The sequence below is a fragment of the Periplaneta americana genome, chromosome 6, assembly GCF_040183065.1.
Source record: "Periplaneta americana isolate PAMFEO1 chromosome 6, P.americana_PAMFEO1_priV1, whole genome shotgun sequence".
Lineage (NCBI taxonomy): Eukaryota > Metazoa > Arthropoda > Insecta > Blattodea > Blattidae > Periplaneta > Periplaneta americana.
This window is the reverse complement of record NC_091122.1, coordinates 40,890,205-40,906,166: the sequence shown is the minus strand read 5'-3', so window position 1 is coordinate 40,906,166 and position 15,962 is coordinate 40,890,205. Positions and strand designations below refer to the sequence as shown.

The following is a 15,962-nucleotide window of genomic DNA, read 5'->3' as shown; positions in this document are numbered from 1 at the left end:
TGTATGAACATCTCGGTTATTTAGCTTCTGAATGATATGGAGGTCATAATGCCGGTGAAATGAGTCCGGGGTCCAGCACCGAAAGTTACCCAGCATTTGCTCGTATTGGGTTGAGGGAAAACCCCGGAAAAAAACCTCAACCAGGTAACTTGTCCCGACCGGGATTCGAACCCGGGCCACCTGGTTTCGCGACCAGACGCGCTGACCGTTACTCCACAGGTGTGGACGATTCAGAAAAATATGTTTAAGTGTTTCAGATCGTCTTTTGCGATGTATTAACAAAGAAGGAGAAGTTTAAAAACTATTGGTCGTGACGTTTGACCAACCGACAACCCTATATAGCATGTAAACTGAGGGTAACCTTTGGAGAATGGATAGAGGACCTAAAAATGTACAAAAAAGTTCATATAAATATATAGTCAATTTCGTTTTGTTGTCTAATTACAAACACTTTTGTTTAATGTGGTTCATATATTTATTTTTATTTTAGATTATTCGTTATCTCGTGAAACCAAATGCATTCGTGAGCTGTAGCTCATAGTTAAGAACCTTGTGGCGGGGGTAATTGAGCTAGCTAGCTTGCAAGTCGAAGCGTAGCGAGGGAGGGAAGCTTCTCAGTTCATTTTTTCCTTCCCTTCACGCGCAGGTAGGTTTTACGAGATACCGAATGGCCTATAAATCAGTAGATCTTGTAAAAACAGGATCTATTCAATATTACCACCTGAAAACGGGGGATAGTGGAATTTCCTAGATTTATTTGTTATTTATGTTTGTTAGTATTTGTATTTGTGAACAAATTTTATTCTAATCAGCAAAGCTCGGAACTTAGGGACTTGCGTCTTTGCACGGGCTTCAATATCAACAAACTCCCGCTTCCAGCACGAAGGTACTGTCAGGTCTGCTAGAAAAGTGGTTTCTGGCTAGAACAACATATTGATAGTACTATGGTAGGTTGAAATACGTAATTTTATAGCATATAATAAAAATAAATGAACAATATATCAAATGTACTGTTCTGTTCTGTACATTTTATTACAGTGTATGACTACGTACATTCGAAGATTTTCTAACCAATAACTTCTTCATCTCTTAGTTAAACATTGATTTGAAAAGAAAAAATTTCTTTCCATGTCACATGAAGTGACGGGAGCAAAATTAAAACACAGTTTTCTGTTCGATTTTCAGCAGCTGCAAATTTATCTCATAATATCGTACTTTTTCTCGAGAATAGTTTTCAATTTGTGTCACTACTAGGCCAGGCCCTCTATGACTATCGAATTGACTGTGAAGTACTCGTAGATGGACTTTCGTCTTCCTCTTTCTGCTCCAACAATGCTATGTATGCCTCATACTTTTTTGTGTTGCAATGTCTTTCAATGAATACCCGTTTCCAGCCTCTAGTTTGTATGTGGCACAACTCTCCCCATTCGAAGAAAATAATGTATCTCCTCCGAATTCCTCCACGAAATTCTGTACCTAAAATTAAAAAATTGTATTTTCAAACTTCTATAATACTCATTCGAATAACACGTATTTCCTAATTCCTTAAATTAAATTCCTTAAATTTCTACTAATGCCGCACTTCGATTATTGTGACGTTTTGTTAAGTGATCTAAGTTCTGAACTGTCAGTCAAGTTACAGCGAGCTCAGAATATATGCGTCAGATACGTGTGCAACATCCGACGATATGATCACATATTACCTCCTTCGCAAGTCTTTCGTGGCTCCGACTTAAAGAACGCGAACTTTAGACTCTTTGTCTTTATTCTTTCGAATTCTGCACACCTCAACACCAAATTACCTGTCGTCTCGTTCCTCTTATCTATACTCTAACCACGACGTAAATACCAGGTCACTTATCTGTGGCACGCTAAGTATACGGTACCTCTTCATAGAACATCTTGTTATTCATAATCTTTTACAGTATCCACCTCGCGTCAATGGAATTCCTTGTCACAAAGTATTAGGGGCTGCAAGACAATAGACACCTTTAAAAACAGCTTAAAAGATAACCTTCTTAGCATTTCACACCAATCAGACTGATTTAAACTATCACTGACTACATTGTTACTTCTTTCTTTAGACATCATCCTGATAGTGCTGTATTTTCAAAATTGTCTCATAATAATCTCTTTCTATTATCTAATATTATTTGAAATATATTAACATTCTATGTATTTTAGCTTAATCCTGCTACACAGTTTATTTCAGTGTTTAATTAATAGTTCACAGTATTTTGTTGTTTAATTCGTAAATAACTCTTGTATACATGTAACTCTTATCTAAATCAAATTGTCGGATTCTTTGTAAGTTCATGCACATGTATATATACTTTTTGCTGGTTGAGTGGAGGAGAAGGCCTTAGGGCCTTAACTCTGCCAGCTAAAATAAATTATTATTATTATTATTATTATTATTATTATTATTATTATTAACAGACCGTTTACCTGTAATTATCTGAATTTCACTGGCTTCGACAAGACACAGTTTCTTCGTCCGTCTTCCTGTCTTTCGATGTGACCACTTTCTTGGTACATACGACTGTCCCTGAGCACTTGCAGCGTGTGCGTTGTACCTGTAACCTTACTCATGCACAAGACACAAGTCCACAAGTTTCGAGCTTTGATAATCAGGAAATAGCAGATATGGACCTCGTGTATGGACATGCAAATTTCAATGCGAATTAAGCAACAATTGTAAACGTGACAGTTTCCTAACAAACATTTGCCCAACAACAAATATGTACAAAAAGTACATGTAATTAAAAGCAAAGCGAAACTAAGTACGTATTTACATGAATTTTTTGCTTCTTTTTAGATCCTCTATCCAGTCCCCAAAAATTTCCCACATTTTAGTTAACACTCTGTATATTAACAAAGTCGGTATTATAAATGTTCAATTAAACTGACCAAAAATTATTTCGTATTACTAATTTTCAAGCTTTTGTAGAATTAACGTTATGTAAAAAAATTAAAGATTGTTAATAATCTAAATAAATATTCTAAATACATCCAATGTTTACAATAACTGCAATTGTAAAAAAGAAAACTCCACAGTGAAATATTAAATTATTTGATTGTTCAATCTGCGGCTGCGAGATCCTATTTCATCATCGACACAGTTCGTTAGAAGACTATCCAGAGTGCACCACAAGCGGTGGATTAAGGATCCAATACCTGTTTAATCAATTGTCAGAAGACAGGTCTGAACCTCATGAGTGATACCGATAAGACATCACTATTGAAGCAACTAAGCCAGGAGATAGTAGGGTAGGGTTGCCAGTTTCTTTCCCCCCACTGCATACATCGCTGACTAGATACATATTACACTAAGACTTCACAATGTATACAAACAATTTTATTGTTCTTCCTCTGACGCATATCGTCAAGAGAAATGTACTGCCTGATATAATAGATGTAGGCCTACATATCAGCCAGAACCTCAATCAGAAGTACCAGTACTTGAGTGATGTAAATGATAACATAACACCCCTGGTCACATATAACAGATTGATCAGTATAATTCACTTTTAAGACAGCTTTTATCAATTTCACTATGCTGCCATCTAGCGACTGCAAGAAAGTCACGTTATAACTCTGATGTAATTGCACTGAGTAATACCTTGCAGCTGTATTTCCATCTAGCGGTCGTCACAAAAAAAAATATTTTCGACAATGGAGATCCTAGTGGCTGTTCTCTTTTATATGCTGCCATTTTATAACATGGGATGGCCAATCTGATATATATGTGATCATGTGTAATACATAATATTTCCGCTCAATGATAGTATCGTTTGATGTCCAAACGCTACATAACGCTTATATTATAGAAGAAAATCATGTGACTAGTGGGTAAGAGACTTACGGAAGGATAGTAGTTTTCGTGGAAACGTGATTATACATTATGACATTTAGTTTAACCAGATAGCCAACCACTTATTAGTAAGTGATGAGTAACCATTATCGTACCATACGTAAAAAATGGTACATTTCAACACAAAATTATCCTACAACATATATGTTTATACGGTAACTGTGTCAGACTGCCACTTAACATAAACCAGCATGACATGCATTTCTACAATGGATATTTTTATTCTTGTTCAAGGCTCGCATGACATAAAATTAAGTGCACTCATATCCTTTCTGTTCACTGTGGAATTTGGGCTGTTCGCATTCACTAGAGTAGCTTTTCTTTTAATGCACATAAAAATTTATAGCTCATTAATTTGTTAATTACAACCCTTAAACTACTAAAGGGTCTATGCCTAGTCTGGCAAATTCTGTGTGTAGGCTTACGGCACATTATTTGAGTAATACTGTACTAGATATCCTCTGATTGAGGTTTTGGCCGATAATGAGGCAGTACATCTCGCTTGACGATATGTGTCAGAGGCAAAACAATTCTTTGAATGCATCTGAAGTCTGACTAGTGTAATATGTAGCTAGTCGGCGATGTATGTAATGGAGGGGGAAAGAAGTTGGCCATCCTACCCCATTATCTCCTGGCCTAATTGTCTCATAAGTGATGTCTTCTTGGAATCACTTGTGAGGTTCAGACCTATCTTCGAACAGTTGACTTTAGCAATACGTTTAGTATTCCATGCAGTTTTACCAGATTGAGCGACACTGATTGCGATAGGTGATTTTTGGGCTATAACTAATATTTATTTTGGGCGAACTGAACGATTTTTTAATGTCGCAAAGTTAATAGATCTTAGATCAATAGATTGAGCTCAAAACATTTTTTTACCAGAAAGGTGTTATACAGGCAGAACTCTAGCAGACATGTTTCAGGATAACATAAATTATTTATATATTTGGTATTTTTGAAATTTATACCCACCGATGTTTAAAACGCAAATCCATCTTTTAAAAGCTCTATTGCTGGTTTCACAAAGTTATTTCAAGGTCTAAAAATATTTATCTTCTGTAGCCAAGATAATTATAAAACCTTAATTTTTTTTAAACAATATCATGGTCTGAAAATAGTAATATTGAACATGATTTGAATTAAATTGTTAATGTCCTAAATAATCCATTAGTTTTTGTCTCTGTTGATGCCTTTCATATGGGAGTGCAATTTTCAGTAGAAGTGATAAATCTATAAGCAAAGCAAAAGGATTTTGCTACAATTAGGCTTCGATGGTTCTCATCTTTGTAGAGGCTGTATGAAGAGTTAGTGCTGCGTATTCCAGTAAGTCTAAATGTATCGTGAACTATTAATTACTGATTTCTGCCTAAGCATATCTTGGTTATAATCGACCAGAGTTTCATGCGCCATCCCTCACTTTTATGTCCAAACCATCCTGATGTCCACCAAACGGAAAGGTGAAAATTGCCCCAAATTGAATAGTCGCATGTAACTAAATTCAATATTAGTACTATGAATGGTGTAAAGTTAGATTACTATAGATCACCATGTTGATGCAACAGGGAATTCAGTATGTAAAAACTTATCATAGTTTGCTCTCGGACTACATAACAAATGTTGTAGAGCTTTAAAATGTAATCTTCTTAGACATGTTTCTTTCGCTACTACTATGTATTCATAGGGAATGCTACCTAAAAGATGCCCATACTTGAGAAAAGCATTCACTGCGTTGATTAAAAAGTAACGAATATCCAGTGTCATATAATCTGAACTGCAGTGTTGATTTCTGTGGTTAAAATGTAGTGCATATATTTTATCTTTCCTCGCTCGCGGATGCAGAGTAGACGCGGCAGTGCATAGCACAGCTACACAAATTCAAGCGTGGAAAGACTAAATGTATGCATTGTAAAATACACAATAATATAATAATGATAATAATCGTAACAATAATAATGTAACGAGAGAGCAAAAAAGACAAATTTTAATTTTAAAACTCATACATTTTGCCACTTTGTATTTTAGTTTAATTTTTCTTGTTCTTCTCCACTTCACGGATTAGAGTTATTGACTGCTGCGATTTCACGGTTATGAATAGAGCCCAACGTTTGGTCACCAATTCACTGGGTGCTTATGCCAATTCTTAGTTGTGTTGTGCATATGAAACGTTATTCCCACTTGTTCACTGTATATGGCAACACCACTTTTCTCTTCACTTCTCTGAAGCTTCTCCCGCCCCTCCAAATTGTCGAGCAAGCTTAGGCCTATCAGAATCCTAAATGCTACGGGCTGCTGAACACTAACCTATGTAGGAATACTTGTTCCAACCAATTGGCATGCTCATTGTAGTCCTATTTCATCTTATACGGCACAATTTACTTTGTCCAGGAAAGAATAAAGTTATGTAAATCACAGAGCACCAATACAAACAGTGTGTCAATCCACCGTTGTTAAATATTCAGACACCATATCTTACAATATCAATAAATCTGTTCACATGCCAAGAAACAAAAGAAAGATGTTCTCCTTTATTATACTCCGTGTTTAATTTCTGGCACTGCAAACTGCCGAGCAAGCTTACTCCGAAATCTAAAAGCTCCGGGCTGATGATCCCTGATTTTCGTGTTGTTGAAACCAATTTTCGTGCTCATCATAGTCATATTTCATCACATAATATGTGCATAATATTTTGTGTCCTGCGAAGAAGTCGTCGCTGAACGATTCACATCGTTTATAGTTCACTTCTATTGTTACACAACAAGATGGATGCACTGAACGATTCACATCATTTACAGTTCATTTCTGTGAACGATTCCATTGTCTATTGTTACACAACATTTTCAAGATGGATGCCACTATTGATACGCAAACTAATATATATTTTTTTTATGCAATGCCACCAGGTTGTCTTTTCGACATTTCTGGTCTTCTCTCCTGGCCGTGGCTTAGTTGTAACCGACTTCTGAGGTTGGGGCGCCTAGAAGGCGGAGTTACATTACCCCGATGATGTGATAGGATGATTATGATAATGTGGTGCCAGGAGAGGTCTTAAATCTAAACTTAACCTAAATTCCAGACCATGGACGAACACAGGAATAATCCCCTTTAACCGGGAATCGAACCCGGGACCTCATGAACTATAGCCAGAAGCTCTGACCACTAGACCATGAGGCTGGTCAAACTAATTAATATTAAATAGTACATTAATGACAGTAGGGAAGATAACAGTGTAGCATTAATAAGAAATTAGCATAGTCGCAACTAAACGCAAAATTATAGGAAATATATACACAGATAGTCCTTGCAGCTAAAATTATGGACAGAATTCACTCTGGACAAGAGTTAATTTCATACTTACAAACCGGATCTTCACTTCTATCTAACTTTCGTTTTACGACAACCACTGCACATTAAAACAATACGGCTGATTTTTATTCTTCTTTATTGTGTAAATAGTTCACCCTGGACCACTTTCAAACTCTCCATAACTTTTTGGACTTTGCGTTTCTAAACAATATCCAGGGTACACTTTGCCAATATCTTCAAGGAAATTTAAAAATATTGTCTCAGCTTCACTTTGTCCATTTCTTCTCTGCATTTGTCTGTACAAAAACTCAAACATATATAGATCATCATGTTCACTTTCACGACCTTTACGCTTCACTTCTGATTTTAGAGTCCCCCACATCCTTTCTACAATCTGTGTGTACACTGTGGAATCCTCACTATTTATAAATTGGACACTGTGGTTGACAATACCGTGCAAGTAACCTTCTTTTTCTAAATCCTTGTAACTTTTCCAGCCAAGAGCACAAATACAAACCGGAATGTATCAATCCACCGTTGTTAAATATTCAGACACTATATTTTACAATATTAATAAATCTGTTCACATGCCAACAAACACAAGAAAGATATTCTCTTTCATTATACTCGTGTTTAATTTCGAACGGGAGTTTCCGGCACTGCAAACTCCCGAGCAAGCTTACTCCGAAACCTAAATGCTCCGGGCTGATGATCCCTGATTTTCGTGTTGTTGAAACCAATTGTCATGCTCATTATAGTCATATTTCATCACATAATATGGCATAATATACCATGTCCTACGAAGAATAAAGTTATGTATATCACAGAGCACCAATCCTACAAACCGGAATGTATCAATCCACCGTTGTTAAATATTCAGACACCATATTTTACAATATGAATAAATCTCTTCACATACCAACAAACACAAGAAAGATGTTCTCCTTTATTACACTCCGTGTTTTTATTTCGAACGGGAGCTTCGGGCACTGCAAACTCCCGAGCAAGTTTACTCCGAAACCTAAATGCTCCGGGCTGATGATCCCTGATTTTCGTGTTGTTGAAACCAATTGTCATGCTCATCATAGTCATATTTCATCACATAATATGGCATAATATTTTGTGTCCTGCGAAGAATACAGTTATGTAAATCACAGAGCACCAATACAAACCGGAATATATCAATCCACTGTTGTTAAATATTCAGACACCATATCTTAACAATATTAATAAATCTGTTCACATGCCAACAAACACAAGAAAGATTTTTTTTATTTTATTGGGTTATTTTACGACGCTGTATCAACATCTAGGTTATTTAGCGTCTGAATGATATGAAGGTGATAATGCCGGTGAAATGAGTCCGGGATCCAGCACCGAAAGTTACCCAGCATTTGCTCGTATTGGGTTGAGGGAAAACCCCGGAAAAACCTCAACCAGGTAACTTGCCCCGACCGGGATTCGAACCCGGGCCACCTGGTTTCGCAGCCAGACGCGCTGACCGTTACTCCACAGGTGTGGATCACAAGAAAGATGTTCTCTTTCATTATACTCGTGTTTAATTTCGAACGGGAGCTTCCAGCACTGCAAACTGTCGAGCAAGCTTACTCCGAAACCTAAATGCTCCGGGCTGATGATCCCTGATTTTCGTACTTGTTGAAACCAATTTTCATGCTCATTATAGTCTTATTTCATCACATATGGTATAATATACGATGTCCTGCGAAGAATAAAGTTATGTATATCACAGAGCACCAATCCTACAAACCGGAATGTATCAATCCACCGTTGTTAAATATTCAGACACTATATTTAAAATATTAATAGTGTTCACATGCCAACAAACACAAGAAAGATGTTCTCCTTTATTACACTCCGTGTTTTTATTTCGAACGGGAGCTTCGGGCACTGCAAATTCCCGAGCAAGCTTACTCCGAAACCTAAATGCTCCGGGCTGATGATCCCTGATTTTCGTGTTGTTGAAACCAATTGTCATGCTCATCATAGTCATATTTCATCACACAATATGGCATAATATACTGTGTCCTGCGAAGAATAATGTTATGTAAATCACAGAGCACCAATACAAACCGGAATGTATCAATCCACCGTTGTTAAATATTCAGGCACCATATTTTACAATATTAATAAATCTGTTCACATGCCAACAAACACAAGAAAGATGTTCTCCTTCATTATACTCCGTGTTTAATTTCCAAGGGGAGCTTCCAGCATTGCAAACTGCCGAGCAAGCTTACTCCGAAACCTAAATGCTCCTGGCTGACGATCCCTGATTTACGTACTTATTGAAACCAATATTCATGCTCATTATAGTCATTTCATCACAATATAATATACAGAGTCCTGCGAAGAACAAAGTTATGTATATCACAGAGCACCAATCCTGCAAACCGGAATGTATCAATTCACCGTTGTTAAATATTCAGACATCATATTTTACAATATCAATAAATCTGTTGACATGCCAACAAACAAAAGAAAGATCTTCTTTGTTATACTCCGTGTTCAATTTGAAACATATGCTTTCGGCATTTGTTTTCGCGTTTATGACGTCATAGATGTGTTGTCGTGGCTAACGAGAAAGGCAGGCTTCGGCACGAATTGGGGTCACGTGATTATCATGGTCTAGTCATGGCGCTCTTGACAATCGCCTAATATAAATACATGTTCAAAGTTCTAAAAAACAAAGGAATTTCTATATTAAACTCATGTTAAATTTGCATTTACAAATAAACTTGTTCAATGTTGGCCATGTTATGACTAAGAATGTGACGTCGCGCCGTAGCCTGTCTTTCTCGTTAGCTACGTGTGTTGTCTATGGCCGAGCCTAACCAAAGACAGATGACTTTGCTGGTGTAATAATTTGTGATAGGACTACTTTCGAATGTTTGTAAGTTTCGCACTGAGTATTTTGTAATTTTTTAATTACGTTCGTTTTTAAAAATAGTTGTCACGTGAACAAGAAAATATTACATTTACCTGTAACAATTTGAGGTTTCGTTGGCGGAATTTTGGGCCAAGGCCAACTGGCCAAAAATTGATTCCCGCAATTATCAACATAACGACACTAAAACCACAGTCTAGTATATACAGTCACGGAGCTCAATACGTAGTAAATATGCATCCATAGATAGTTGCTAACCACTAGGATCGCTAATATCGCCTCATTACAGACAATGCGAAATAGTACCGGCACAGTCTATTGTTCCTAGCGCCCTCACGACTCAAGCTTCGTGACTGTATATACTAGACTGTGCTAAAACTGTGCGGAAGTGTGTTTCAAGAATAAATTTGTAACGCTCTGTTGTAACATTAATTTCACCATTAGGAAATACATATAAAAATGAAGTTTGGTTGTAATATAATATAGATGACGTTTACTTTATTTTTTTGTTTTTAATGCACGGTTGCATTCATGTTTACAAAACAAAAGAATAATGCGTAATGTCAACAATAACCACGGCCTACATCGTTTATCCATGTCTTTAGGATTAAATTCGCTCCGTGAAAATTATCTCATGGATATATAGAAACAAATGATGGAAGTTCCCCATTAATCTATACTAATAATAAATCTGTAGCCAAAATTTTTCTGGTAATTTTCGATTTTCCAAAAATAATTGGTGTTAACTTGTATAATTAACCATCCTAAAACCGAAAATCGCTTTTTTGAAGTTTTTGTTTGTATGTCTGTCTGTCTGTCTGTCGGATGTTTGTTACCTTTTCACGCGATAATGGCTGAACCGATTTATATGAAAATTGAAATGTAAATTAAGTTCGTTGTAACTTAGATTTTAGGCTATATGGCATTCAAAATACTTTATTTAAAGGGGGTTATAAGGGGGTTTGAATTAAATAAATCGAAATATCTCCCTTATTATTAATTTTTGTGAAAAATGTTGCATAACAAAAGTTTATTTAAAAATGATTTCTGATACGTTTCATTCCAAGTATAAATTTTGATGGGACCAAATTGCACCAAAAACGGATGTTCTCTGAACCAAATGATCATATTTTAATTATTTGCATGTAATAACAATTAAGAAATATGTTAAAGGAATTATCATTGCACTAAATGAGTTGTCTCTGAACCAAAATGATGGCATTTTAACTATTTACATACAATTTAAATTAAGTGAAATATTAAACGATTTATCCTTCTATCAAACACGAATGTTCCCTGGACCAAATGTCCTATTTTAATTATGTAATTACTTTATATTTATTTCTAACAAGTGCAGCGGAGCGCACGGGTACAGCTAGTAACTTACTATATTCTTAGGGTGCTATGCATAGATATTTCTCTAGCCCGCGCTACGAGCGTGCTAAACTAGCCCCGGCTATCGACTGATTACTTGTACAGGATTCATATCATATCGCTAACACTGGTTTATGAATACGAAAAACGTTAGTTCGCTGATCATCCACCGGAAGCTCATATCATATCGCTAACACTGGTTTATGAATACGAAAAACGTTAGTTCGCTGATCATCCACCGGAAGCCCGCGCTAAGAATGTCTATGAATATGGCCCTTAGTGTTTACATGGTTTCTTACGCCACATTGTAATGAATGGGCTTGGGAACAATGAACGTTGTAGAATGTAGACAACACATTTTGAATCTTGTGTACACTACTTTTAACATTTTAAGGGGACACGCTACTGAGTTTTCGTCAATTTTGGTCAATGTTAAAAGTCATTTTTTTTTTTTACTGATGAACTGTATTGACTAGGAACAAACCCATGCACCATTTCATTGTAGGTAGTCTTAGCATCATTTTAAAAGTTTAAGAAACAATTATCTTTATAAGAGACCCAGATATTTGTTTACTAAAATTATAAACACTTTTTTATATTTAATTTTTTTCCGAGTACATTTTTCAACATAAAATTTTGCAAATAATTGTGCACATGTAACTCATTAACATCTATTCCGTTTTAAAATTTCAAAAACTTACAATCAAAATTGTGGAGATTAGAAATCTCAGTAGCGTGTCCCCTTAATATAAGTAATTGATTAACTAGCGGACTTACTCGTGTTAATTATCTAAGTCTGTGCAGCTTACAGCTGTTTCGATGCTTCATCACACCATCCTCAGAGCCTACTAGATCTCGGCGTCATCTCGAACTTCTCTGCCTGTTGTGTTGGTGCGTTTGATTATTGAAAAGTGTTGAAAAGTGGAGTCAAATAATGTGTGTGTACTGAAATTGATCTGTGTGTTGAGAATTTGATCGGGGTGTGTTTTAGTGTGTTTGTATACAGTACACACACACTATTTGACTCCACTTTTCTACAATCAAACGCACCCACACAACAGGCAGAGAAGTTCGAGATGACGCCGAGATCTAGTAGGCTCTGAGGATGGTGTGATGAAGCACCGAAACAAAAAAAAAATGTTATGTTTTATTTAACGACGCTCGCAACTGCAGAGGTTATATCAGCGTCGCCGGTTGTGCCGGAATTTTGTCCCGCAGTTCTTTCAGCTGTAAGCCGCACAGACTTACATAATTAACACGAGTAAGTCCGCTAGGTAATCAATTACTTATAGACATTACTTTAGAGGCGACGTTTCTTGCACCCGATACGTAGCTCTGAAACGTTGATGTTTCTAAATCTATGAAACGCCGTAAAGTCCAATCTTGCACCACGTTGAATAAAATGAACCTTCCAAGTAATACAATTTATTCTCTATCTCTAACACAAATGCAGACAACCGGACATCGGGACGTCGGCAAGCCATCGACGGACGTCACAGAAAGACGGAGTTAGAGAAAACGAAACGTCTGACAATGAATAAGACGGTAATGGCAGAGCAACGTCGCAGGAAAGCGGAGAACGCCAGACGAAGACGAGCAAATATGTCAGAAGAGGAATTGGAGGAGGCGCGCAGGAAGAACAAGGAGCGTGGTCGGGTACGACGGGCGAAGAAGCAGCTAACCGAAAATTTTCGAGCGCCAGTGCCTTTCGGGACAGAGGCGTCCGCACAATTACCTGTTAACCAGCAGAACTTGGACCATCATATCCAGGTAAGATGGTAAAGTAGATACAGAAGCGTTCTTGATTAAAACCAACGTAAATAATAGTATTGCATTACTGCCTCCCTTTATTCAGAATTACTTCGTGTTTCGAAATATAGACTAATAACACTTCCATATGTTCATTAAGTAACTATTAAAGACGTACAATAACTTGGTGCATATAATTTGTTTCGGACACTCTCGACGTTTCTTTGGCATGTTATAAACACTTGAAGTGAGAACTCTTTGTTACACGGCATACATAATAGTAATATGCGTTACAAGAGCGGTATGTTGAAGTTTTCATGTTTGAGGAAAATTTGAAAAAGCGAAACGTAGTTGAGCTTTTTTAATTTCCGAGAATTAAAAGAAAACATACCGCTCGTGTATCGTACATTATTTTGTGCGAAGATCGTTTATTACACACCTGAAAGAGGAATTTCTAATTAGTTGCAATGAAATATCCATCTTGGTTTCTGTTCAATGACGGCAAATTTGCAAAACAAAAATATCTATCTTCAACATTGTTGCTTTAAAATGTTTTCTGTGTTTACTATACTCCAGCAGGTCGTGATATACGTTTGTCTTCCCCCCCCCCCCAGTCTATGATGAGTCTGGAATCTTGTTGATTTTTTCATGGCTTCCTTAATGTTACTTGCATCACGAATGCAGTAACTTTAGTGGAGTTGTAGAGTTTACTTAATTATTGCAAATATTTAAAAACAATAATTAACAGTGCAATTTAGGTGAAATTGCAGTGGTAAGTTTCCAATTTATAATTGAGGGGTTGGATGCAAGAAAGGCATTTCTCTCAAATGCAATTTTTGAGAAAATTGATGTTGAACATTCAAATCGTAATAATGTTACCTATGCACGCCTTTACATTTTGGATACTCCTGACCCCTGTGATCACGTATTGAACTACAACTTTGTGATCACATGCATAACAGATCAGAGAACACAATAAAGCGTTTTACTCAAAAAGAGCACATCCTTTAAAATGCCCTTCTTGCACCCAGCCCCTCAATTATTACTATATTAAACGTCTCTAAAAATAATATGTTAAAAGCCTAAAGCAGTAAAATCAATATGTCACTTAAGCAGTAAGAAGAGGGAAATTGTTATGTGCGTTAGGTTGGAAATACTGAATGTGGAATTTTAGACTTTCCGTGGATTGGTTTTGTGCGGAAACCGAGCAAATACGCACGATCTCGCACAAAAACAATAATCAAATTCTTGCCATACTCTCTCCAACATAACTCTATTATAGATGCAATCGTAGTTGTCTTACTTATTCAAGGTCTTAGAGTAGAGGTGGTACATGAACTGCATCCTTCATATGCCCTCATAGCAAGAAATCACATGGTGTCAAGTCTGGTGACTTGGGGGGCTAAGTGCGATAGCCCAAATCAGCGGCGGTAGCACGTCAAGTCCAACGATGTGGTAGAGTTAATTTGGAAATGTCTACGAAACAACTTTTGTACCAATGATACCGAATTCGTTTTCCCAAGCCACAGAATGTAAAGCTATTTATATTGTGGAGTTACCGTTTTTCAACAATGACTCCCATGGGAACAAAAATAATACGTTTTCCGAAACTTAGAATTTAAAACTTTGAAAGTTTAACTATAAAACATGACGTATACCATGTTAATTTCTCACTAACACTTGATGATCATGTGAATGTTCTATTAGTCCCCGTTCAGGAGAAGGCACGGACTGGAACTGTCCTCGCATGCAGGCCGCTCTGGTGGGCTCATTCTACTACTCGGGATGGCATGGTGTGCTCGCCTAAGGCTCCCCGTATTACAGATCCCCTGTGCGCTGCCTCCGAACTCCCATACAGCCTACATGATATCTTTACCTTTCCAAATAGGCTTCACAGCGATCCCTGGAACCCGGTCCCACGAGTTACCATGAGCTCAGTGGAGAGCCCACGGTTCATAGCACTACCACCAGCAACGAATGGCCACATATCCATGGGGTTCAAGTTCGACGGCGGCCCGCAGCCGAATCTACATAGAGCAAGCCAGAAACCTAGAAAAGCAACGGACATGATGATGATCATGAAGAAAGAGGGGAAGTGTAATTATGATGGTGAAATGAATCTGAGCTCCAACGACGAAAGTTACCCTGCATTTATACTTTGATTGGATGAGGGAAAACCTGGGAAAAAAACCTCAACCAGGTAACTTGCCCCAACCAGGATTTTAATCCAGACCCTCTCGTTTCACGGTCAGACATGTTAACCGTTACTCCACAGCGGTGGACATAATAAAGTGTTACTTTTGTTATAACCGATTTATCCGTATTTACAAATGACCTGATGTAGCAAAGCGTAATTTTAGCTACCACTTAAAACATAATATACTGATAATTACTTTTACAGCGGGATGTATTTTATTAAGTTAAATTGAAATTGTCGTTATAGTGGTATTCGCTAGGCTAGATTCAGTTAAAAACATTAAGTATAATTAGCTACATACATACATACACAATATATTTCAACAGTCGGCCTCGGTAGCGTAATTGCTATAGCGCTGGCCTTCTATGCTCAAGGTTGCGGGTTCGATCCCGGCCCAGGTCGATGGCAATTAAGTGTGTTTAATTGCGACAGGCTCATGTCAGTAGATTTACTGGCATGTAAAAGAACTCCTACGGGACAAAAATTCGGCACACCGGCGACTCTGATATAACCTCTGCAGTTGCGAGCGTCGTTAAATAAACCATAATTTAAATTTTATT

General features: G+C 37.1%; 2 protein-coding genes across 2 annotated transcripts in view; one reads left to right on the top strand and one right to left on the bottom strand.

The window, feature by feature from the left end:
* The window catches only part of LOC138701267 (solute carrier family 35 member G1), a 241,617-nt gene that overhangs the window by 84,354 nt on the left and 141,301 nt on the right, over positions 1 to 15,962 (bottom strand). The gene's annotated exons all lie outside the window — the stretch shown is intronic.
* Positions 1 to 15,962, top strand: part of LOC138701265 (uncharacterized) — a 28,178-nt gene that overhangs the window by 448 nt on the left and 11,768 nt on the right. Inside the window, exon 2 of the mRNA XM_069827983.1 lies at positions 12,910 to 13,226. Coding sequence (XP_069684084.1) covers positions 12,910 to 13,226 — 317 coding nt within the window. The remainder of the gene's footprint in view (positions 1 to 12,909; positions 13,227 to 15,962) is intronic.